We start from the raw sequence: 26,963 nt of genomic DNA, 5'->3' as shown, positions 1-26,963 counted from the left end.
TGGTTCCTGGACCTAGTAGCCAACAGAAAATTTACCATTCCCTCAGAAAAAAATTACTTGCTTCTCCATTTTCCTCTTGTTATATAATCGCAGAATCATGATCTTCTGGTGATTCTGGCTTAGAGTTTTGGACTCATTTTTGATACTTGCTTCTCCATTTTCCTCTTGTTATATAATCGCAGAATCATGATCTTCTGGTGATTCTGGCTTAGAGTTTTGGACTCATTTTTGATACTTCTCTCCATCCCATGCCATGAAACATAAATAAACCCTGTGTTCATTGTTAATGTAGCAAAGATTCAAGTGCCTGCCTTCACCCAGAACTATTCTAGCTTGGGGTGATGTTTTCCTTCTTTCTACCTTAATTCAGGAACTTATACAGCAGGGGTTCTCAACCTGTGGGTCGTGACCCTTTTAGGGGTTGAATGACCCTTTCACATGGTTCGCCCGATTTATAATAGTAGCAAAATTACAGCTATGAAGTAGCAATGAAAATAATTTTTTGGTTGCGGGGTCTCTAAAACATGAGGAACTGTATTAAAGGGTCATGGCATTAGGAAGGTTGAGAACCACTATTATACAGGGAGACCTTACAAACTCAAGGGATTACCTTGTTTTTCTGGGTCTTTTAAGTTTTCTGCCTTTAAGAGGGACTGTCTTACTACTTTTCTATCACTTTTAATTGTTGTTCTTGTTAGGTGCCACCAAGGCAGTTCTAACCCATAGCAACCCTGTGCACAAAAGAACAAAATACTGCCCAGTCCTGTGCTAGCCTTGCAATTGTTCTTATGCCCATTGTTATAGCTATGCGTCAGTCCATCTCGTTGACAGGCTTCCTCTTTTTTGCTGCCCCTCTACCTTATCAGGAGTGATGTACTTTACCAGGGACCGGCTTCTCCTGACAATATGTCCAAAATATATGAGATGAAATCTCGCTCTTTATTAGTGGAAAATATTGGAACTTTCCCTCTCTGACAGGTTTCCACCTTACAGAGATGACTTTCACAGTTTTCCCTTACTTTGCTTAATGAAATAACTTTGGAACTTTTCTCCACCTCATTTTTAATTTATTTTTTTCTCCCCAATCCAGCCATGTGCCCTACTGTTAAATTCTCCTGAACATTGTTTGATCATGACACTCTACTTCGTAGAGTGTAAGGCACATTGCAAGCTCAATTCAGCTTGCCAGTACAGGTACATCTCACATAACTTCTGTTTCAGTCTTGCCATCTGCCAACCAGGACTCCTGCCCTTTGGAGCGTCCTCTACATGTTCTTACATCCAGGTTTTCATTCCTGCTGTGATTCAGTCTTCTGGCAGACTGTAAGTACATTGTAGTACCACCCCCAGCACCCAAAACTACTGTTACCGGCGTGAGAGAGGTGTTAAATATTTGCTGAACAGAATAATAACTACTTAAGAGTATCATGTCAGCTCTACCCATTTTAAAAAACAGCTTTAAAACAATAGTAATAACTCTCTTAGGAATCCTGTCCTAAGCCTCGTTGTATTTCTGTTTAAATGGAGATGCCTACCTGGAAATGAAGCCCCCCCCCTTTTAAATCACTTTATTGGGAGCTCTTACAGATATTGTAACAATCCATAATTCAATTAGATCAAACATAATTGCATAATTTCTGCCACCATCAGTTTCTAAACAATGTCTTTGATATCAGCTCCCCTTTATCCCTTCCCTCCCACCCTACCTCCCAGGAACCCTTTTTATATTATACATTATAATTTTTGCCATATCTTACACCAACCATTGTATTTAACCTACAATTCTGTTACTCATTTCCCTCGAGTGGAGCTATATAGTCATCATTGCTATGAGTTCCCCTTCCCCTTATTTCCCCCTTACTTCTTGTATCCTCAGGAATCATTACTACCATTACTGCTAGTGAGGGTTTATCTATCTTGGATTATATGCATCAAACAATCTTAATTATACAAATGAATATATGTAAGTCTAATAATATTACTTGGGTAAAACCAAGACCATAATAGTAGGGGGAGGAAATACTAAGGAACTAGACGGTAGCTACGTGTTTTATCAGTGATAATGCACCCTGGATATATCATCCCTTCCATGTGGCCCTTCTGTGAGGGACTGTTTAAGTTGACCCTCTGATAGCCTTTTTTCTTTTTGACTTTGTGTGATGTGGTTGTTGTGAGGTTAATGGAGTAAGTAAATCAATAAACATTTTTTGAGATTCTATTCTGTGCAAGGGAGAAAGATGTAACTTTCTGCTCCCTCTCCCAGCCCATAAAGAATTACAGCCTCGGAAACTCACAGGGGCAGTACTACTTACTATGAGTTGATATCAAATCTATGGCAGTGAGTTTGATTTTTTTATTTTGTGCAAGTATAATGGTGTTCTCTTTCCTTAAAGAATTTACCATCTAGTGGTGAGATTAACACATTAGAATATTGTAGTGCTAGGAGCAAGCTTGGGATCTGGTGGAAGCGCAGCCTATTGAAAGGCGGTAAATCATAGGGAGAATGAATAGATGGGGAAGGAGAAGTTATTCTAGGCAGTCACAAGTAGAGAGCATTAGCATTATATGAAGTACAGGGGGCATAAGAAGGAGTGGTGTGAAATGAGGAAAGTAGTGAAGGGACTTTTATTGTTATACTTGAAGAGATTATGATTGAGTGTATTATCAGTTTTGGTGGGGAGAAGAGAAGTTGGACTTGAAAACATGAAGCAAAGGTCAGATAATTTGTGAGTTACCAAGGTATCTGTCCTCATTGATTGACCACTCTCTTGAGAACAGAATAGATATCTATAAAGAATCTACCTGGCATCTTACTAATTCGAAACAACCACTTTTAAGTTTCTTCTGATATTTGGCTCTGTGTTTCTAAATATGCTTATACTGTGTTATCTACTGACAGCAGTGCCTAGAAAACCATATTGGACTGTACTACTGTGTCACATGGGGCCAATCAATATAAAAAATGGACTCATGGGACTCTACAAGAGCAACAACTGACTGCTGTAGAAGGAAGTTTCCCTTTTATCATCCTCCCAGTGAGGGAGATTATAGTTAAATCTATATTCAGGATTAACATGATTATAAATATATAAATAAAATTGTCCATAGCTTTAAAGAAATAGGATATTATGATCGCCACCTCACCCCCATCTTTTTTTTGCACAATCCCTCCTACTCCCAGGACTAATTATTGCTTTATTTAAAACTTTTTTTTGTTTAATATGTTTTCAAATAATTGATCTAATTTTATTGTACTCTTTGATGGTCTCAGATATAATTTTCTACATGGTTAAACATGGTTAAACCTCTTAGATGGTTTATCAGGCCCCCCACCCCCACAGATATTCTTCCTGAAGTCTTTTGTTTTATTTATTTATTTATAATCATTTTATTAGGGGCTCATACTACCCTTATCACAATTCATACATACATCAATTGTGTCAAGCACATTTGTACATTCATTGCCTTCATCATTCTTAAAACATTTGCTCTCACTTAAGCCCCTGGCATCAGTTCCTAATTTTTTCCTCTCCCTCCTCACTCCCCCCTCCCTCATAAACCCTTGATAACTTATAAATTATTATCTTGTCATATCTTACATTGTCCGACGTCTCCCTTACCCACTTTTCTGTTGTCCGTCCCCGAGGGAGGAGGTTATATGTAACTCCTTGTAATTGGTTCCCCCTTTCTACCCCACTGTCCCTCTACCCTCCCAGTATCACCACTCACACCACTGGTTCTGACGGGTCATCCGCCCTGGATTCTCTGTTTCCAGTTCCTTTCTGTACCAGTGTACATTCTCTGGTCTAGCCAGATTTGTAAGGTAAAATTGGAATCATGATAGTGGAGGGGTGGGAGGCGGGAGGAAGCATTTAGGAACTAGAGGAAAGTTGTATGTTTCATGGTTGCTACACTGCACCCTGACTGGCTCCTTCCTGAAGTCTTATGTCCTTCTCTTGTGCTCTGGACTTATGAATTTCTTGGCTAGTTTTCATGTTGTTGCTCTTCACCCTCATCCTAAACCTATGGTTCTCAACCTTCCTAATGCCATGACTCTTTAATATAGTTCCTGTTGTGGTGACCTCCAACCATAAAATTATTTTCATTGCTACTTCATAACTGTAATTTTGCTGTTGTTATTGAATTGGGCGACCTCTATGAAGGGTTTGTTCTACCTCCAAAGGGGTTGCGACCCACAGGTTGAGAACCACTGTGACCTAGGCATTCTGTTTATATCATATTCGTGCTGGAACTTTTGTTACCTGGATTCTATGTCTTTTTCTTTCTTGGTTTTTTCTCTAATGGTTGTGAAGCATATGATGAAACAACTTGTTGCTTGGCACTTAAAAGATTTGGTATTTAGAATGTCCTTATATGTGACTCTGTAAGAAATTCAATTTAAGATTCAAATGATTTTTTTCCTCTGTCAGAATTTGAAGGCATTTCAAATTATGTACTCTCATTTAGTTTCAGTGTAGCTAGTGAAATATTCTGATGCCATTTATTCCATCTTGCAGTTTTGTGGTATTTGGGCAGGCTTTGCAGGGTAATTCCCCTGCTCCACATGGTAACCATGCTCCACAAGGTTGTAACTGGGATCACTTTGTAGTACTTATTTAGCAAGTTACTTGACTTGTGTGGAGGACCCAAGATGGCTTTGCTTCCCAAGCTTGGACCTTGCTGTGAATGTCTGGATGACTGAACTCGGCTGTACCCTCTCTTCCTTTTTGTGTTGTTGTTTCTGAAGGTCTCTCAAACAAGGTAGTTGAACTTCTTGCATGATGGCATGGCCTTCAAACAACTGAGGTAGGAATTGCCAGTCTTTTTGAAGTCTGCATCTGATAGAAGTTAGACCCTGCCTACTTATCAGAGTAAGGCGCTTTTAATCTGCCATACCACTTTTCCATGTGCTTTCCATCCTCATATATGGGATTTGTTGTGAGGTACATTTTTCTGTTTCTGTATTTTTATATTCCTTGGTTTTGTCTGTCAGTTTGTCATGCTGTGGTGGCTTACATGTTACTGTGAGGCTGGAAGGTATTTCAAATGCCAGTAGGGTCACCCAAAGGTTTCCGCAGAGCTTCTGAGGACAGATAATGAAGAAGGAATAGGCTGACCACTTCAAGGAGTTACCTACTTCATACCTTATGGATAGCACTGAAACATTCACTGATAAATACTGAAAACCTCATATATAATTCATAAATAAATTAGTTTAATAAATTAAGCAGAATATTGTCAAAGATAGTTCCAGAAGATGAGCCTCACAAGTTAGAAGGCACTCAATATAACTGAGAAAGGGCTGCTTTCTCAAAGTAGAGTTGACCATAATGACATGAATGGAGTAAAGCCTGAGGGACTAAAACCCTCAGGACCTTCATTGCTGATGTGTCATGACTCAAAATGAGAAGAAACAACTGCAACCATCTAATAATTGGAAATTGGAAAGTAGCATGCATGAATCTAGGAAAATTGAAAGCTGCAATGAAACAATGCATAAAAATCGATATTCTAGGCATTAATGAGTTGAAATGGACTGGTATTGGCTATTTTCAATTAAAAAAAATCATGGTTTACTATTCTTGGAATGACCCAATCAAGAGAAAAAGCATTACATTGTCAAAGAACATTTCAAGATCTATTATAAAGTACAATGCTATCTGTGATTGGATTCTTTCTTATCAGCCTTCAAGGAAATCTAATGAATACAATTATTCAGATTTATGCACTAGCCACTGAAGCTAGAGATGAAGAAATTGAAGAATTCTACAGTTTTCTTCAGTCTGAAATTGATCAAACTTGCAATCAAAATGCATTGATAAAAATTTTCAGGTGTATACAGCCCCTGCCATGCTGTCACTCCTGCCAGCATTACCTGTAGCTCACCGAGCTCCAGCTGAAGGAGAAGGTGGGTGAATGTGGAGCTATCTCTACCGTGGCTTGTACAAAGCAGACAGCCTACAAATCAACCCATGGCAAAGCACTCCTTAAGCAGCGGGGTACAATAGCCACTCTCAAGAGTGCGCCCTCTATTGGAAAAGTAAAGAAGCCTCATTGTTACAGTCCTTGTACTGTGGCACTGGTGAAATTAGACATTATCAGAAATTTACTGAACTTCTGATTTGCAAACTTCCACCCCAGTGTCTGGTATGAGAAATTGCTCAGGACTTCAAACAGATCTGTGCTTCCAGAGTGAACCTATTGGTGCTGTGTAGAAGGCAAGTGTGAGGCCTATCTGGTAGGCCTTTTTGAAGACTCCAACCTGTATGCTATCCCTGCCAAGTGTATAATAATTATGGCAGAAGACATTGAGCTAGCATGCCACATACTCTTAAAAAAACCCCAAACCAAAAAATCCTCCTTTCTATTGGTAGTTATATCTCCCCATCCCCACGGGGTTAAAAGTTACCTAAGTATACGATCATGAATGGAAAAATAGGGGGCAGAAATCAGGCATTGACAATATTTTCATTTGTATGTGATTTTTAAATATAAATGCAGGCACATAAACATTTATGCAAATTAAAATGTTTCAGTGAACACATTTCAGCAAGTCAAATTTTTAGCAATTATAAATAAATCTGGTAAACTTTTATGGACAATACTGCCATTTGGTTTTTTTAAAAAGTAAATTTCTTATTGATGGCAACTAAATGGTGTTTGTTGCATTTTTTTATCATACATTCCATTCCATCTACTTACTATACTTTTCTAACTAAGTTGTCTTATATGCAAGTACATACTTTTAAATGTGTGTCTTATGTACTTTTCTTGTATGTTTGTTATTAAAATACAGTAAACTATGAAACAAATGCATTGATAATTATTGGCGGTTGGAATGCAAAAGTTGGAAACAAAGAAGATGGACCGTGATGGACAACAGGGTGACAGAAACAAAGCTGGGGAAAAAAGAAAGCTGGAGGTGATAGAATTTTGTAAGACCAATGGACATATTCATGAAAAATCCCTTTTATCAACAACACAAAAGGCAATTATACCTGTTGACTTCTCCAGATAGAATAGACAGCATCTGTGGGAAGAGATGCTGGAGAAGCTCAGTGTCAAGAGAGCAAAGCAGGCCAAGGACTGACTAGAACAGAACACAAGTTGCTGATATGTAAGTTTAGCTTGAAGCTAAAGAAAAATAAAACAAGTCCATGTGAGTCGAAGTAGGACCTTGAGCCTATCTCACCTGAATTTTAAAATTATTATTAAATCATTTTATTGGGGGCTCATACAACTCTTTTTTGGGGGGGTGGCTCATAAAACTCTTATCACAATCCATACATACATCCTTTGTGTCAAGCACATTTGTACATTTGTTGCCATCATCATTCTCAAAACATTTGTTTTCTATTTGATTCCTTGGTATCAGCTATTTTTTCCTCTCTCCCCCTGCCTCCTCCCTCATGAACCCTTGATAATTTATAAATTATTATTATTTTGTTATGTCTTACACTGTCTGACATCTTGCTTCACCCACTTTTCTGTTGTCTGTCCCCCAGGGAGGAGGTTATATGTAGATCCTTGTATTCGGTTCCGCCTTTCTACCCCACCTTCTCTTCACCCTCCTGGTATCATCACTGTCACCACTGGTCCTGAAGGTTCATCTGTTCTGGATTCCCTGTGTTCCCAGTTCGTATCTGTACCAGTGTACATTCTCTGGTTTAGCCAGATTTGTAAGGTAGAATTGGGATCATGTTAGTGGGAGGTGGGGGTGGAGGGAAGAGGAAGAAGCATTTAGGAACTAGAGGAAAGTTAGTTGTATGTTTCTTCGTTGCTACACTGCACCCTGACTGGCTCGTCTCCTCCCTGTGACCCTTCTGTAAGGGGATGTCCAGTTGCCTACAGATAGTCTTTAGGTCCAACTCTGCAGTCCCCCTCATTCACAATGATATCATTTTTTGTTCTTTGATGCCTGCTAACTGATCCCTTCGACACCTCGTGATCACACACGCTGGTGTGCTTCTTCCATGTTGGCTTTGTTGCTTCTGAGCTAGATGGCTGCTTGTTTACCTTCAAGCCTTTAAGACCCTAGATGCTGTATCTTTTGATAACCGGGCACCATTAGCTTTCTTCACCACATTTGCTTATGCACCCACTTTGTCTTCAGTGATCTTGTCGGGAAGGTGAGCATTATGGAATGCCAGTTTAATAGAACAAGGTGTTCTTGCCTTGAGGGGGTACTTGAGTAGAGCCCCAATGTCCATCTGCTACCTTAATACTATATTCACATAGATCTATTTCCCCATCGTCATATATAAATATATTCACCCATGTACATGCCCTTATTTAGACCTCTATAAATGTCCTTTGCCTCCTAGCTCTTTCCTCTATTTCCTTTGACTTTCCTCTTGTCCCACTATCATACTCAGCCTTCACTTGGGTTTCAGTAATTCCTCTCGGTTACCTTACCTTTGATCGTGCCCTACCACGCCTCCTATACCCTCTTCACCACCGATTAGGATTACTTGTTGTTTCCTTGTCTCTGGGTTTGTTAACACCACTTCCTCCCTCCCCCCTGCACCCCTCCTCCCCTCTCCATGTCCACCTGGAACTGTCGGACTCCTTGCCCACTTGGAACTGTCCACCTGGAATTTTTCATCCAGCTTATCTTATGTAGACAAACCTTTGGAGAGAATAACATGCATAAAAACAAGACAGCAAAACCAAGCAACAAAAGAAAACAAAACAACAAAAACAAAAAGCCAATGACCAAACAAACAAACAAACCCTACAACAGCAACAAAAAAAGAAAAGCTTGTAGTTAGTTCAAGGACTGTTTGTTGGCCTTTAGGAGTGTTTTCTGGTTAAGTCTGATGGGGCGCCAAGCCCTGGCCCCAAAGTTTATTTTTGGTATTTCATGGGGACTTCATTGCTCTGTTTCCCTTGCTGTTCTGTTGCACATCCTTAGTGTTTTGCCTCGGTGTGGTGGGATCAGATAGGGTGGAATTCTCAAATTGTGTCTCCAGTATTGTCCCTTGTAGGGCTGTGGATCAGTGCGGGAAGTCATATCTCTTAGTGAGTCCGGCCATATGATCTTCTTTCTGGATTGGCTGCTCTGAGTGGGAATGTTGTCCTCAAGGCTTGATGAGCTAGGATGTGCTCCACTCTCTCTTCCTTCCCCTTCATTTGCTCCAGTGTGTTCTCATTCGACATGTCCCTCTCTCTGAGCTGCAGCTTCAGTGCTGTCCTCTGAAATAAATTCTTCTTTGGGAAGGAGCAGGTGTCCACGTTGTTGGGATTGGGGCCGGCTCCGCAGACCTCTCCACTGGTTCCCTCCTCCATGCCGGCATGTTGCATTCACATCTTGGAGCACTGGGTTGAAGTGTGGTCCCTCTTTCCCTGTGGAAAAGATTTGATCCCACCACACCAAGGCAAAATACTAAGGACGTGCAATAGAACAACAAGGGGAACAGAGCAATGAAGTCCCCAGGAAATACCAGAAATAGATTTTGGGGCCGGGGCTTGGCACCCCATCAGATTCATCTGGAAAACACTCCTAATGGCCAACGAACAGTCCTTGAACTAACTACATGCTTTCCTTTGTTGTTGTGGGGTGGTTTTTGTTTTTGTCATTGGCTTTTTGTTTTTGTTGTTTTATTTTCTTTTGCTCTGTCTTGTTTTTGTGCATGTTATTATTTCTGCAAGTCTATTATCTAGGTAAGGTAGGTTGGATGAACAATCTGGAGGGGAAAACAAGGGGACTGGTTGTTCTGGGGGGGAAGTGGGAGAGGGGGAGGTGGTGGGAAAGGAAGTGGTGTTAACAAACCCAGGGTCAAGGGAACAACAAGTGATCCAAATCGGTGGTGAGGAGGATGTAGGAGGCCTGGTAGGGCACGTTCAAAGGTAATGTAACCGAGAGGAATTAGTGAAACCTAAATGAAGGCTGAGTATGATCGTGTGACAAGGGAAAAGTCAAAGGAAATAGAGGAAAGAGCTAGGAGGCAAAGGACATTTATAGAGATCTAAATAAGGGCATGTACATGTGTAAATATGTTTATGATAATGGGGAAATAGATCTATGTGCATATATTTATAGGTTTAGTATTAAGGTAGCAGGTGGACATTGGGCCTCTACTCAAGTACTCACTCAGTGCAAGGACATGTTGTTCTATTAAACTGGCATTCCATGATGCTAACCTTCCGGACACAATCGCTGAAGACAAAGTTTGTGCCTAAGCAAATGTAGTGAAGAAAACTGATGGATTCTGGATATCAAAAGATTCAATGTCTAGGATCTTAAAGGCTTGAAGGTAAACAAGTGGCCATCTAGCTGAGAAGCAACAAAATTCACATGGAAGAAGCAAACCAGCCTGTGTGATCTCAAGGCGTCGAAAGGATCAGGCATCAAAGAACAAAAAATTACATCGTTTTGAACGAGGCGGAGGGTGGCGTGGGGCCCCAAAGTCTATCTTTAGGCAACTGGACATCCCCTTACAGAAGGGTTGCTGGGAGGAGACAAGCCAGTCAGGGTGCAGTGTAGCAACGATTAAACATACAAGTTTCCTCTAGTTCCTAAATACTTCCTCCTCTTCCCACTATCATGATCCCAATTCTTCATGATCCCAATTCCATTACAAATTCGGATAGGAACTGGAAACAGGGAATCCTGGACAATGATGATCTCTTCAGGACCAGTGGTGAGAGTGGTAATACCGGGAGGGTGGTGTAGAAACGGGGAACCGTTTACAAGGATCTACATATAACCTCCTCCCTGGAGGACGGACAACAGAAAAGTGGGTGAAGGGAGACGTCGGACAGTGTAAGATGTGACAAAATAATAATTTATAAATTTTCAAGGGTTCATGTGAGAGGGGGGAGTCGGGAGGAAGGGGGAAAAGTGAGGAACTGTAGCCAAGGGCCTAAGTGGAGACCAAATGTTTTGAGAATGATGATGACAACGATTGTACAAACATGCTTTACACAATTGATGTTTGTATTGATTGTGATAAGAGTTGTATGAGACCCCAATAAAATGATTTTTTTTAAGTAAAAAAACTTATTGAAAGAAAGCAAAGCAACTGAAAAATTGAATAATTTTACGAAGACTTATAACATCTTAGGAAGAACTATACAGTTTGGGTGTATGAAGCATTCTTAGTCATGCATAGAGAATAAAGAATTCTGGTACTATGTACTTTTTAGTATTATCAATGTGTGTATGAACCCTTTCGTTTCTCTTATACATTGTGTGCTGTTGCTTCTAGTTACATATGCTGCTTCACATCAGAAAGAGGTATGTTGCCAAAATAGGGGGTGGGATGGGGAGAAAAATGATGTTGAAACAGGCCAGCCAGATTAGGGGACAGATGGTACGTGGGAGAATGACCCTTTCCTCATGTTGTTTGTGTTCTGGCTGCTACCAATCGTGAATCAGCAGGCAGGAAAATGGAGGTACTTTGATGAAAAAGAAAGTTTGGTCTTGGACTCAGTAGCAGTATAAATTTACAACACTAAAACATGATATAGTTCTATTGGTAATTTAAAATTTCTTTTACCATTGAGATGTTGCAAAGAATATTTACTTGAGATAGCGACAGCATTTTACTTTTGCTAGTTAACCTAAAATCTAAGTGTTATATACTCCTTTTTCATTTGAATTACACACAATAAGTAAAATTTCAGGTACATGGTGGATTGGAAGAGGAGTCTTCATTCCTGAGTGCTAGACTTCAGTAATTTTGGTGGGGGTTTTCATTTCAGATCATCAACTTTGTATTTAATAATTTAAACCACTAATCAACACTCCCTATAGTTTGTCCCTCTCCTGCTCCTTGATTGCTTGATGTTGCTTTTCTTTAATCTGTTCAAATGGATATATTTAAAAACTTTGCTTGGAACTCTTCATTTATTGATGTATGAGTGGTGCCCCATCAGCAAATGAAGGGAACATCTCAAAGGTTTTATATCCATGGGCTTTAATCCTTCCTCAAGGTATGGTCAACTCTACTTTGAGAAGGCAGTTTTTCCTCAGTTTTATTTTGAGTGCCTTCTGACCTGAGAGGCTTACCTTCTGTCACCGTCTCTGACAATGTCTTGCTTCTTGTATTCATGAGGCTTTCAGTATTTGACAGTGTTTTGATGCTATGCGTAAGCTTTTGGGTGGATAACTCCTCTGAAGTGGACAACTTATTATTCTTCATTGTCTGCTCTTGGTTGGTAAGCTTTGCAGAAACCTATTCACTTTGGGTGACCTTGCTGGTATTTTAAATACCAGTGACATAGCTTTCAACATCACAGCAGCACAGAAACCATTACAGTAAGCAAACTGACAGAGAGGTGGTGGCCTCATTAACATAATAGCCACTAACATCATGGAAGTTAAGATTTATAACACAAGGATAATTATTATCATATTACAAAATGGAGGATAAACCACACCAAGGCAAAGTACTGGGGGAGTGCAGCGGAACAGCAAGGGAATGGAGAGGCAAGGTCCCCATGGAATGCTGAAGGTGGACTTTGGGGCCAGGGTATAGTACCCCAACAGACTGGTCTGCAAAACACTCCTAAAGGCCAACAAACGATCCTTGAACTAACTACAAGCTTTTCTTTCTTGTGTTTTGTTTTGTTCTTTGTCAGTGGTTTGTTGTTGTTGTTTTGCTGTATATTGTTGCTTGGTTTTGCTCTGTCTTGTTTTTGTGCATGTTATCTCTGCAGGTCTGTCTAAATAAGATAGGGTGCATGAACCATCTGGAGGAAAAACAATGGGACGGAAAGTTCCGGGGGAAATGGGATAGTGGGAGGTGGGGGGTAAGGAAGTGGTGTTAACAAACCCAGGGACAAGAGAACAAAAAGTGATCTAAATTGGTGGTGAGGTAGATGTGGCAGGCCTGGTAGGGCATGATCAAGTAAGGAAGAGGTATTGCTGAAACCCAGGTGGGGACGGAGCAGGATAGTGGGACAGGAGAAAAGTCAAGGGAAATAGAGGAAAGAGCTAGGAGGCAAAGGGCATTTATAGAGGTCTAGACAAACACATGTACATATGGAAATATATATGAGGATGGGGAAATAGATCTATGTGCAAATATTTATAGGTTTAGTATTAAGGTGGTGGAAGGACATTGGGCCTCTACTCAAGTACTCTCTCAATGCAAGAATACTTTCTTCTATTAAATTGGGATTCTATGATGCTCACCCTCCCGACACAACCGCTGAAGACAGAGCGGGTGAATAAGCAAATGTGGTGAAGAAAGCTGATGGTGCCCGGCTATCAAAAGATATAGCGTCTGGGGTCTTAAAGGCTCAAAGATAAACAAGCGGCCATCTAGCTCAGAAGCAACAAAACCCACATGGAAGAAGCACACCAGCCTGTGCGATCACGAGGTGTCGAAGGGATCAGGTATAAGGCATCATCAGAACAAAAAAAATCCTACCATAGTGAATGAAGGGTGAAGTACAGAGTGGAGACCCAAAGCCCATTTGTCGGCCACTGGAGATCCCCTTGCAGAGGTGTCTAGGGGAGGAGATGAAGCAGTCAGGTGCCATGTAGCACCGATGAAGAATATAGCTTTCCTCTAGTTCCTAAATGCTTCCTCCCCCACCCCCACTATCATCCGAATTTTACTTTGCAAGTCTGGATAGAGCAGAGGATGTACACTGGTGCATATAGGAGCTGGAGGCACAGGGAATCTAGGGTGGATAATATCTTCAGGACCAGGGGTGTGAGTGGCCATACTTGGAGGGTAGAGGGAGAGTGGATTGGAAAGAGGGAACCCATTACAAGGTTCTACATGTGACCTCCTCCCTGGGGGACGGACAACAGAAAAGGGGGTGAAGGGAGATGTCGGACAGGGAAAGATATGACAAAATAATAATTTATAAATTATCAAGGGCTCATGAGGGAGAGGGGAGCAGGGAGGGAGGGGGGAAAAAGAGGACCTGATGCAAAGGGCTTAAATGGAGAGCAAATGCTTTGAAAATGATGGCAGTGAGTGTACAGATGTGCTTTACACAATTGATGTATGTATGTATTGTGATAAGAGGTATATGAGCCCCTAATAAAACGTTTAAAAAAAACCAAATATGTTTGGAAAAAGAAAACAAAAACAAAAATGGATGATAATTATTGACACCGAGGAATGAAAACGTGGCCTACCCAAGTTGACATATATTGAGGGACAGGGACACAATTCAATTCGTAACTCAGCCATTTTTCCATAAAATTTCAATGGGGGAAAAATGTTTCAGAGTACTGCTGTGAAAATGGTATCCAGCAAGGACCAAGAGCTAGAATCATTATTAGCATCAACAGCTCAAGGCCGATTCCTGTGAGTGGAGGTCATCTCTTCTTCATCTCTCCAATCTTGTAGCCAATTCCTGTATCAGTCCCTCCCACAGCACTCTCTACAACTCAGCGAGGTTCAATTAATTTGTTACAGTGGCCATACAGAACCCACAGGTAAAACTCTTGATTTGGGGATCTATTAGGGAAGTACCATGCTACAATTCATGAATGATTCACTGTACAAATCTTCAGACAGGACCACTTCTCTTACTGGGCACATGTTACAATGCTCTGTAGCACTGCCAACAATTCTGCCAGAAAGTCTTCTACTTGAAGGCAATAAGTTTTCTTTATACGTAGGTTGGCATACCTTTTATAAGTACCTCACTCAGCAGGCTTTCTCACCTGTTGAGTACCCTCCACACCAATCTCACACCAGTCTTGTGGTTCTGCTACCACTATTTCCGTCGTGGTGGTGGTGGTGCTGGTGGTGCTGCTGGTGGTGCTGCTGGTGGTGGTGGTGGTGGTGGTGGTGCTGCTGCTGCTGCTGCTATTTCTAGTGTTAAAACATTCTCTGTGTCTTGAGTTTAGGAGGTATTTTGTACAAGGACGTGAACTCAGGACGTGCTCCACTCCTGGCTCTGCTTTCTTATTGATCTTCTTGTTTCACCTCTGGTATGGGTCATTTTAAGACTCGCAGAATAATAAAACTGACCAATTTGTTTGTAGAGTTTCATGCATGTTATTTACATAGTGCCAAGAACTTCATTTGCATAGTGTCATCCAGTCATTTGTAAAAATTATGAGATCATGGCATGAAAGCCTGTGTAAAAGTGGACCTCACGCCACAATTGCTTATGTGCACTTAGTGTGCACTTCAATCACAGACTAACACAGTTTAAATTTACTTTTAGTTAGAAAAATCATACCATATCATGATCTTTGGTGTCTCTAGGAATACTGTGTAAATGTCAAATCTTTGGATCTCTGTATAAGTAATAGTTATCTTAATTTAAAGTATTTAGAGGAAGGCTATTTGGAAAAAATGAAAAATTAAGAATATTTGAAATATTTCATATAATTTTATTCCTTCAAGTTTAATAAATGTGAGTTAATTAAGTTATTTTAAAGCAGATGTCTTATTTTCAATGAAATTTTAATAAATAATTTATTTAAAATTTAAAATATTCAGGTAAAGTGTTGCCTTTTGACTTGTTGATCTCCTTTGTAATTACATAGAGCATTGAATACTGTGTGGCAGTGTTTTGTTTTTGTCTTAGTCAGGCAAACACTGTACAATTGCTTGGATTCTTTTATTCCCCACTATCCAAAGTAGCATTTTACTTAGTCTCAAATTTTGCATCGTCTCACACTATATCATGTTGTTGTTAGGTGCTTTTGAGTCAGTTCTACTCTTAGCGACCCTGATACAACAGAGAAAACACTGCCCCATCCAGTGCCCATTGTTGAGCCCACTGTTGCAGTCACTGTGTCAGCTCAGCTCATCAAGAGTCTTCACATTTTCGCTGATCACTACTTTACCAAGTATGATATCCCTTCCTAGGGACTGGTTTCTCCTGATGACATGTACAAAGTATTTGAGATGAAGTCTTACTATCCTCACTTATAAGGAGCATTCTGGTGTATGTCCTCCAAGATAAAATTTGCTCATTTGACAGTCTGTGATACTTTCAGTGTTCTTTGCAAAATTTCCCAATGCAATACATCATTTGATTTCTTAACTATTTCTGTGAACATTGATTGTAGATCCAAATAAAATTAAGTCCATGACAAATTCAACCCTTTCTCCATTTTTAATAATGTTTTCATTATTATTATTGGTCCAGTTGTGAGAATTTTGGTTTTCTTTGTCTAATTGCAATCCATACTGAAGGCTGACATCTTTGATTTTCATTAGCAAGTGCTTCAAGCTCTTCTTGCATTCAGCAAGCAAGGTTGATTCATCGGCATATCACAAGTTGTTAATAAGCCTTCAAATCCTGATGCCGTATTTTTCATATGGTCTAGCTTTGTGGATTATTTACTCACCATATTACTTGAATAAATGTAGTGAAAGAGTGCAGCCATGACACACACATTACCTGATTTTAAACTGTACAGTATGCCCTTGTTCTATTCAAATAATTGCCACATGATGTGTGTTTGGGTTCAGCATGAGTTCAATGAAGTGTTTCTATTCTTCTGACATTGCCTGTAATTTGTTATGATCACTCAGTAAAACACAGTAAACATGTTTCTAGTATTCTCTGTTTTTTACCAAGATCCAGCTCATGTCAGTAGTGATAGCCCTCATCCACATTCTTTTCTGAGTTTTCCTCGAATTAATTTCTGGCAAATCTCTGTCAATTTATTGTTTCAATTGGTTTTGACTCATCTTCAGCAAAAGTTTAATTACATGTGATATTGATGACATTGTAAAATAATTTCCACATTCTGTTGGGTCATCTTTCTTTAGAATGGGCACATGTATGAATCTCTTCATTCTTGTTGGCCTGGTAGGTGTCTTCCTCTTGACATAGTTGAGTTTCCAACTCTGCGTCAGTTTTTTAAAGCATTTCAGCAACAGTGACTGTGGAGTGCATCCATCTTCTTTTGATACTTTCCATACTGTTCAATATTTTACCCATGGTATTCTTCAGTCTCCCTACCACCAGTCACTACCCCCTAGTTCTTTCAGCTTGATATAGGAGGAGGTACCCCCCACAAAATTGATGCTTTTTTTTTTTAATGTGAGGGGTATATTGAGTTTGGAGTTCGTTCCACCAGGTCAGACTGTTAATCACTATTTAGTGGTTCTGAAAAGATTGCGTAACTGTGCAACAAAAAAGTCCTGGATTTGTGGCAGATGGGGCACTAGTTTTGCCACCACAACAACGCACCTGCTTATGCAGCAATCTCAGGGCGCCAATTTTTTACAAGAAACAGCATGTTTCTTGTGTTCTACACACCTTAATCACCTGACCTCACTCCATGAGACTTTTTTGTTTCCACGAATGAAGAGGGTCATGAAAGCACAGCAATTTGATGATGTATAAGAGGTAAAGAAAAACAACAACGAAGGACGTAATGTCAGCCGTCCAAACAGATGAACATGAAAAATGTTTCCAAGAATGGAAAAGCAGATTTGACAAATGTATTCAGTGTAATGGAGAGTACTTTGAAGGTGATAAGGTTGTTTTGTCAAAAGAAATTAAATACATAACTGGGGGGGGAGCAAAAATTTCAGGGCTTTTTGTGTACCCCTTGTCCTGAGTATGTTCTTCCTTTGGGATTTCTAAACCCATGTCTTTGCACATGCCATTATAATCCTGTAATGTCTTCTGAAGCTGCTTCAAATTTCCTGTTCAGCTTTAACTTAATCATTTCTTTCACTACTCTGTGTTCAAGAGTAAGTTTCAGAGTTCTGACATCCACTTCAGTCTTTTTTTTAAATGACCTCTTGCTTTCTTCATGTATGATATTCTTTTTTTTAAATTTTTTTTTATTTTAACAATTTATTGGGGCTCATACAATTCTTTTCACAGTTCATACATATACATACATCAATTGTATAAAGCACATCTGTACAGTCTTTGCCCTAATCATTTTTTTTCTCTTTTCTTCTTTTACATTTTATTAGGGACTCATACAACTCTTACCACAATCCATACATATACATACATCAATTGTATAAAGCACATCCATACATTCCCTGCCCCAATCATTCTCAAGGCATTTGCTCTCCACTTAAAGCCCCTTGCATCAGGTCCTCTTCTTTTTTTCCCCCTCCCTCCCCATTCCCCCCTCCCTCATGTGCCCTTGGTAATTTATACATCGTTATTTTGTCATATCTTGCCCTCTCCGGAGTCTCCCTTCCCCCCTTCTCTGCTGTCCCTCTCCCAGGGAAGAGGTCACATGTGGATCCTTGTAATCAGTTCCCCCTTTCCAACCCACTCACCCTCCACTCTCCCAGCATCGTCCCTCACACCCTTGGTCCTGAAGGTATCATCCACCCTGGATTCCCTGTACCTCCAACCCTCATATGCACCAGTGTACAGCCTCTGTCCTATCCAGCCCTGCAAGGTAGAATTCGGATCATGGTAGTTGGGGGGAGGAAGCATCCAGGATCTGGGGAAAGCTGTGTTCTTCATCGATACTACCTCACACCCTAATTAACCCATCTCCTCTCCTAAACCCCTCTATGAGGAGATCTCCATTGGTCGACACTTGGGCCTTGGGTCTCCACTCTGCACTTCCCCCTTCATTTAATATGATATATATATATACATACACATACATATATACATATACACATCATGTATGATATTCTTGATGTCATCCCACAGTTTGTAAAATCTGTCGTTAATGGTTAGTGACCTTTTTGTTCTTGAGATGATATTTAAGTTCAGGTGGTATATATTCAAGATTGTATTTTGGCCCTCTTGAACTTGTTTTAATTTTCTTTTTAATTTTCAATATCAATCTTCATACATTTCCTTTTATTTCTGACAGCTTCCTAATTTATTAGAGTCATACTTTGGACATTTGACATTTCAATTATTAATGGATGTTTGCAGCTGTTTATTTTCATTTTGAGTTATATAACAGTTGTAGTGACACACATATTAAGTCTGAAATAATTGAGTTTTGCTGTTTGTTAAAGACTTTCCTACATGAAACAAGGATTCCAACTCAACAGTTTAACTGTAGTACTTATGTGGAATGGGGTTCACTGGTTCCTGTTTTTCCATATATTATTATTATCAGTTTCTGTATCATTCATGCATCCATCTTTTATGTCATCTAGATTGTCTGGTTCCTCATTTGCTTTTCACCACTATTTATCTAAATGCCAGTCTTTGTTTAGTGCAAACTCTATTTATCTGAACGCCTGTGAAATGCAACTAAGGACCAAGCCACTGCATAAAGAGTTGTTTAAATTACAATTTTGTTGTTCAATTTTCTATTGTTTCTAGAAAGTATAAACGCCCAGCAACTCTTTATTGAAAATAAAATATATTGTGAATCTACTTTTCACAAGTCCTATGATTGAAGTTTTGATAGCATCTGAAGTTTTCATAGCATCTGATTTCTACTTTCCTTTAGGACTCATTTAAACATTTTTTGTTAAACACACATTTCAGTGCCATCATCCTTTTTTGTGAGGACTTGTATGTGAACACATGTTTATTCATGAGGGTGGCAAAGGTTATTGTGGAGTCCAGTGAAAGTTAGTTACAAAGAGTCCCTAAACTTTCTGATCTTGAAGTCCTTTTAATCATAAAAGGTTGCTTTTAACAAAAGTAAGCTTAACGTTTTAGTGTTAATGGCAAAATAATACTGGACCAGGATTAATTCCATGTGATAATTGTTATGCTTCCAATAAGGAACTGTGTTAGCACTGTTGTATAAATGCTGGACTGCTAACTGCAAGGGTAGCACTTCAAACCCACCAGCCCATCTGCAGAAGGAAGTTGAGGCTATTTGTTCCTAAAAAGATTTGCATCCTCAGAATCCTTATATAGGGTTGATATGAATCAGAATTGACTTGATGGTTATAGATTTGTTTTTTGCCTTTGAATATGTTCCTAATACATATAGAAACATTTAAAATTTAGATTGTGATGAATTATAGACAAGATGAAAAGGAATTCTTGAAGGCAAGATTATGGATTTTCTTAGTAGTCATCTGTTCTTTTGTAATTCTAACAATTGTTCAAGCCCTTAAAAATACTTTGCCTGAAATAGAGGAAATAACTAGGAGGCAAAGGACATTTATAGAGGTCTAAATACAGGCGTGTACATAAGTAAATACATATAATGATAGGGAAATAGATCTATGTACATATATTTATATTTAAGTATTAAGGTAGCAGATGGAGATTGGACCTCTATTCAAATACTCCCTTAACGCAAGAACACTTAGTTCTCATAACCCGGCATTCCGTGTTGCTCACCTTCCTGACATCACTCAAGACAAAATGGGAGCATAAGTAAATGTAAAGAAAGCTGATGGTGCCCCGCTATCAAAAGTTACAGCATCTGAGATCTTAAAGCCTTGAAGATAAACAAGTGGCCATCTAGCAGATAAGCAACAAAGCCCATATGGAAGAAGCATACCAGCCTGTGTGATTATGAGGTGTCAATGGGACCAGGTATCAGGCATCAAAGACTCAGAACAAAAAATCATATCATCGTGATTGAGGGGGGAGTATGGAGTGAAGACCCAAAGCCCATCTGTAGACAATTGAATATTCTGTTAAAAGAAGGGTCACAAAGAAGAAACGAGCCAGTCAGGGTGCAGTATAGCACCAATGAAACATATAAATTTCCTCTAGTTCCTTAAAAAAAAATCATTTTATTAGGGCCTCACACAGCTCTTATCACAATCCATACATACATCAATTGTGTAAAGCACATCTGTACATTCATTGCCTTCATCATTCTTAACATTTGTTCTCCACGTAAGCCTCCGGCATCAGCTCCTCATTTTTTCCCTCTCCGTACTCCCCCTTCCCTCATGAACCCTAGATAATTTATAAATTATTGTTTTGTCTTGTCTTGCACTGTCCTACATCTCCCTTCACCCATATTGCTGTTGTCCGTCCCCCAGGAAGGAGGTTATAGATCCTTGTAATCAGTTCCCCTTTCCACCCCCCCCTCCCTTTACCCTCCTGGTGTCGCCACTTGCACCACTGGTCCTGAAGGGATCATCTGCCCTGGATTCCCTGTGTTTCAGTTCCTATTTGTACCAGTGTACATCCTCTGGTCTAGCCAAATTTGTGAGGTCGAATTGGGATCATGATAATGGTGGGGAGGAAGCATTTAGGAACTAGAGGAAAGTAGTATGGTTCATCCTTGCTACACTGCGCCCTGAGTGGCTCTTCTCCCCGTGACCCTTCTCGAGAGGATGTCCAATTGCCTACAGATGGAATTTGGGTCTTCACTCCGTACTTCCCCTCATTCACAATTAGATGATTTTTTGTTCTGATGATGCCTGATCCCTGATCCCGACACCTCGTGGTCACACAGGCTGGTATGCTTCTTCCATGTGGGCTTTATTAATTCTGAGCTAGATCGCCGCTTGTTTACCTTCAAACCTTTAAGACCCGAGATGTTATATCTTTTGATAGCCGGGCACCATCAGCTTTCTTCACCACATTTGCTTATGCACACATTTGTCTTCAGCGATCATATCAGGGAGGTGAGCACATGATATGATTTTTTTGTTCTGTGTTGCCTGATAACTAACTGATGCCTTCAGCACCTCGTGGTCACACAGGCTGGTGTGCTGCTTCTATGTGGGCTTTGTTGCTTCTGAGCTAGATGGCTGCCTATTTATCTTCAAGCCATTAAGACCCCAAACGCAATCTTTTGATAACCGGGCACCATCAGCTTTCTTCACCACATTTGCTTATGCATCTGCTTTGCCTTCAGCGATTGTGTGGGGATTTCCTCTAGTTCTTTAATGCTTTCCTCCACCCTACTATGATGACTCCAGTTCTGCCTTATAAATCCAGCTAGACCAGAGCATGTACACTGTTACAGGCAAGAGCTGGAAACACAGGGAATCCAGGACAGATTAAACCCCTCAGGACCAATAATGAGAGTAGTGATACCAGGAAGGGAAGGGGAAGGTGGAAGGAGAAAGGGGGAACCGATCACATATAACCCTCTCCCAGGGGGGTGGACAACAGACAATTGGGTGAAGAGAGCAGTCAATGTAAGACTTTAGGAAAACATTACAAATTATCAAGGGTTTGTGAGGGAGGGTGGGGGAGGGGACATAATGAACTGATACCAAGGGTTCAAGTCAAAAGAAAATGTTTTGAAAATGATGATGGCAACATATGTACAAATGTGCTTTACATAATGGATGTATATACGGATTGTGATAAGAGCCCTCAATAAAATGATTTTTTAAAGTAGGTTAAAAAAATCTTTTGTCCATTGGTTATCCCTACAGCTTCTTGTGGTATCACATTCCTAAAATTTCTTGTCTCCTTGGGATAATGAGTTCCTAATGTTTCATTTTTTTCCCTAAATATACTTAAGATAAGTTGTCTTCTGGCATTTTTGGAATAGAAAGTCCTTAATATCTGTATTATCCTTAATGGTATTCTCTCATCTTACTTGCTCTATCTGGGCATTTCCCAAGCCAGTTATGTTTTAAGAGGTACATCAGAACTACAATCAGGTTTGGACACATTATAACCTTATGTGAAGGTAGACTGTAATGTTTTTTGTTTTTAAGAACAAGAACTTCATGCTTGATTTTAAAAATATATTGTATGTTAGTGAGAGTTTACTTGGCAAATTAGGTTCCCATTAAATAATTTCTATACATATTGCTTAATGACATTGGCTACATTTTTCACATGTCAACATTCTTTTTTTAAAGTGTTTTTCTTGATATTATTATACACTTGCATGATTAAATTGCTTTTAAAATGAGTTGTGTATACATAATCGCAATCAGTTCTAGTGCCCCCTCCCCCCTCCTAGATTTATCGTTTGCTCCCCAATTATATTTTATCTCCTCTCCCATCCCCAATAAACCATCAGTTATTATCTCTGTGCATCTACTCCTGTGTTTCACAAACTGGCAAAGCCAACAATAACAAAAAATAAAAACTAAATAAAATAGCAAGAGTAAAATAATAATAATATAAAGATAAAAGTACAAATAAAGAGTAAGAAAGAAAAGACCACCATCAATATTTTACAAGCCAAGGAAGAAATCTTTGTTGTAGAATCCTCAAGAAATACTTGAGTCTAGATCAAATTCAGGTTGGGTCAAGAGAGAGGTCAACTGACTTAAGTGTCAAATTATACCATGTTTGATCCACCAGATCCTCCATAATCAAGTTTACAATAACCTGTCTGATAGTAAAGCTGTTTGAGCCTTTTGCCTGTGGTAGAAGGGATCTACCAGAGGCTTCATCCAACTAGATACTCAGCAGATGGATTTTGGGCTCTCATTGCCCTCCATAGCCTTTTACATATTGGGTATTCACAATTTAAGTTCTGATACTTTCCCTTTATCACATTTGGATTTTGTTATTATCATCTTTGGATCACACAGGCTGGTGTGCTTCTTCTATGTGGACTTAATTGACTCCTCACTTAGCTGCTTGTTTGAATACAAACCTTTAAGACTCCAGATACTATTCCAATCGATAGCTGGGCTTCACCTGCTTTCTTCATCACACTTTGCTGTAGCACTCTTATCTTCAGTGTTCCTTTCATGAAGGTAAGTATCTAGCAGGACAATGCTATCAGAACTAACTTCTTGGATTGGGACTAGAGTTAAGTGAGAGCCCAGAATCCATCTGTTTGCCTACATGACATGCAGACTCTGGTTTACTTTAATGGTCATATTATCACAAAAACAAGACCACCACCACCAACAACAGCAACAAACAAGCACATAAGCAAACAAACAACAAAAAAGCCAAACAAAAGACAGAAAAACAAAAGCCTGAAGAAATAAAAAAAGAAAACATTGTCAGTCATCCCCCTGGGGTATAAGGCAATTGCATTGATAACATCAGCAATTTTTCCAGTGACATTGAACCCAGGGTGCTGTCAGTATGAGGAGTCTATGCAAGTACAGCTCCACCACATGAGCCACGTGCATCTCATGAGTTGTTGCCCTGCACAATTCGATGTCCCAATGGATTAAGTGCTGTTTGCACTGAGCATGGGGATTGGAGCGGGGGTGGAGGGTGGAATTCCTGTATCAAAGTGCAGATCCCTACCCAACAGATCAAAACTTGTCATATCAGTGAAAGGGAAAAATGGAGGTACTAGATATATGGTGTTCCTGGGTCCCTTTTCTTTTTTTTTTTTTTTTCCACAAGAGAAAAGCTTGTAGTTAGTTCAGGGATCGTTTGCTGGCCCTTAGGAGCCTGGGTCCCTTTTCATTGGACACTCACCAGGCCAGGGGTTCCCCCCAAGGTGCAGTGACTGCCACTTCCTCAACTTCCTTTCCCTTCAAAGTATTCCTGTCCTCAGTCCTCAGGCAGCTTTGAGGCCGGGCTCAGTTATAACGAGTCCCTCTGGTGTGGTCCTTGGGGGATGCTATGCTGCCTGCAAGGCTGCTGTTCAAGGTTATCATGGCATTTAGCCCATGGTATCATTCACCGAGGGTTGGATACAAACATTACTCAATAGTGTCTACCCAGGAACTTAAAATTTGGTTTATTGTACCCCTAGGTTCCCTACAATCATTATTTAGCATCCCTTCCCAATGTGTTTGCTCCTTCCCATTCACCCATTGTATTGGACAGGGTTCTCTAGAGAGACAAACCAGATTGCTAGTAATTATATATAAATATATTTATAAAGATAGATACATAATTCAAGAAATAAACCATTAAATAATATACAGATAGATAATACAAGAAATTAACAGTTAAATTATAAAGCAGTGAGACACTAGCAGTCCTTCAAGTTTTGAGAGCTGCCAGTTGCCAGTCCCCTTCTGTAGAGAGAGCTGGGCTACATATACCCAGGCAGCAAACACTAAGGCAGGTCCCCAACTGTCATCAGCTGTCAGTCCCCAGCTCCAGAGATGAACATTCCAATCGTGTGGGCTTAAAGGGACCTCAACTTACAGCGACACAGTCCCTAGGCTAGGCACCTCACAGGTAGTGTACCCCTTTAAACTGAGGCACAGAACAACCAAGGTGAGGCTCACCGAGCCATTTATCCCTCTGCCCTTCAGTTAATCCTACTTGTGTTTATCGGCCAGGCTGGCACAACAAACTATAGCACCCATCATACTCACTAACAGAAATATCTGTGTCTTCTCCAAAATGTAGACACTCCCTCCCTTGGTCTTAACTTGATTTTACAGCAGAGTTCTCCGTCCATTCCTCTTCTGAAATCTTCCAAATAGAAGATAAAACCAATTTTGGTTTCTTTATCTGAAGCAAATTATTAGAGTCCTAACATAAGTCTGCAGGGAACTCTGATGTTTCTTTTCTATATCAAGAACTGCCTCGGCAATATAGATTTCTTTTTTTGAGAAAATTTGGAAACTGCAAGAAAGTAAAAGATATTTTTCATTATTCCGTCGAACATAAACCCATGTTTGGTTTTGGTATAGTTCTTTGTAGTAACCTATGATATTTTCACATATGAAAGTATATTTTTATTTCTTGTTTCTTTTAAGCATATCTCTAGAATAGGCTCCTTTCATATTTTAGATGTTTCATAAAAATTATTCTTTATACAGTGAATGAATATATTCTCAATTCACTTAACTTTTAAGTTCCTCTTCTAAAGACTTTAGTGTTACATGTACTCTAACATTTTTGAAGACCTTATACTTTCTCACATTGACATATGTTCTTCATATCTCATTCTGGGGCAGTATAATCAAGTATTCATGTAAGTCATAATATTTAGGCTAGTATCATAAATTGGACATCTCTATATTGATACTTCTTTATGAAATCTAATGTTTGAACTTTTTTTGAGAACTATTTTCTTAAAAAACTTTTCACTCTAAGATTGTAGTGGTACATTAGTACCATGTGAATAGTCATCAAATGTTATTTCTCGGGGTACTTATCCCAAACCAGTTTATTCTTTTACCCCATTAGTCATGTCTGTCTGTGTGCTGCCTTTATTTCAATTGTTTGCTTTCCTCCTTGAGTGATCTAGTTGAGGACAATATCAGACTTTAGTTTTTTGTCATTTATATCAGAGTCCAGTGTATATCAGTGGAACAGTCTCTGCATGGTGACATCTGAAGTTTTTCTCTCACCGTCCATTTCCAGGTTGCCATCACGAAAGCCAAAGTGGATTTCTCCAGTGTGGTGTGCCTGCCCCCTTCCGTCATTGCTGTGAATGGGCTGGACGGAGGAGGGGCTGGTGAAAATGATGATGAACCAGTGCTGGTGTCTCTGTCTGCTGCCCCCAGCCCCCAGAGTGAAGCTGTTGCCAATGAGCTCCAGGAGCTCACCCTGCAGCCCGAGCTGACCCTTGGCCTCCACCCTGGCAGGAATCCCAACTTGCTTCCACTTAGTGAACGGAAGAATGGTGAGTGGATATGCAAATTTGCCTTGCCTGCTTTGAACCATTGTCTTCATGTTTAAAATGTACTAGATACTCATTTTTAATTCATTACCTTGTATTGTCAGTATAGTATATGCAGTCAATAGGAACTCCTACTTGCTGACAATTCCTATATGCCCTTTAATGTGACATAAATTTACTATTACTATAAAATGGTTGAACCAACCCCTGCTCACAATAAGTTCTTCATATAGTCACATTCACTTACTGTACATGCCGTTTTTAAATCATTGAAAGTCTTCAAGCCTTTTCTTGCACTAAAACCCATTGCCATGGAAGTGATTCTGGATCATAGCAACCCTCATAGCAGAATTCCTCATCTGGGTTAGAACTGCTTACGCTGTGGTTGATAGCCCAAGAGTGATTCATTATGCCACCAGGACTCATTTTTCTTGCACTAAAGCATTGTTTCCCAAAGTGGACAAGACTTCCTGGGCAGATGCTGACACTATCCTGGATCACGAGCACAGGATAAAAGTTTTTAATTGCCAGGGGAGGGCTGGGTAATTTTTTTCTGAAAAGAGGGGTAGTACAAATAAGTTTGGGAACCTGTCAACTAAAGGAAAGCTAAATTAGAAATGTATGCACTTTTCCAATTTTCCCTACAAATCCACTTATAGACACACTTAGGAATGGATCTTATTTA

General features: G+C 39.8%; 1 protein-coding gene across 1 annotated transcript in view; it reads left to right on the top strand.

Annotated features, from left to right (window-relative positions):
* The window catches only part of MRTFA (myocardin related transcription factor A), a 224,268-nt gene that overhangs the window by 37,542 nt on the left and 159,763 nt on the right, over positions 1–26,963 (top strand). Inside the window, exon 2 of the mRNA XM_075553608.1 lies at positions 26,020–26,281. Coding sequence (XP_075409723.1) covers positions 26,020–26,281 — 262 coding nt within the window. The remainder of the gene's footprint in view (positions 1–26,019; positions 26,282–26,963) is intronic.

The sequence above is a fragment of the Tenrec ecaudatus genome, chromosome 6 (genome assembly GCF_050624435.1).
Source record: "Tenrec ecaudatus isolate mTenEca1 chromosome 6, mTenEca1.hap1, whole genome shotgun sequence".
Classification (NCBI taxonomy): domain Eukaryota; kingdom Metazoa; phylum Chordata; class Mammalia; order Afrosoricida; family Tenrecidae; genus Tenrec; species Tenrec ecaudatus.
This window is presented reverse-complemented; position numbering and strand designations above follow the sequence as displayed.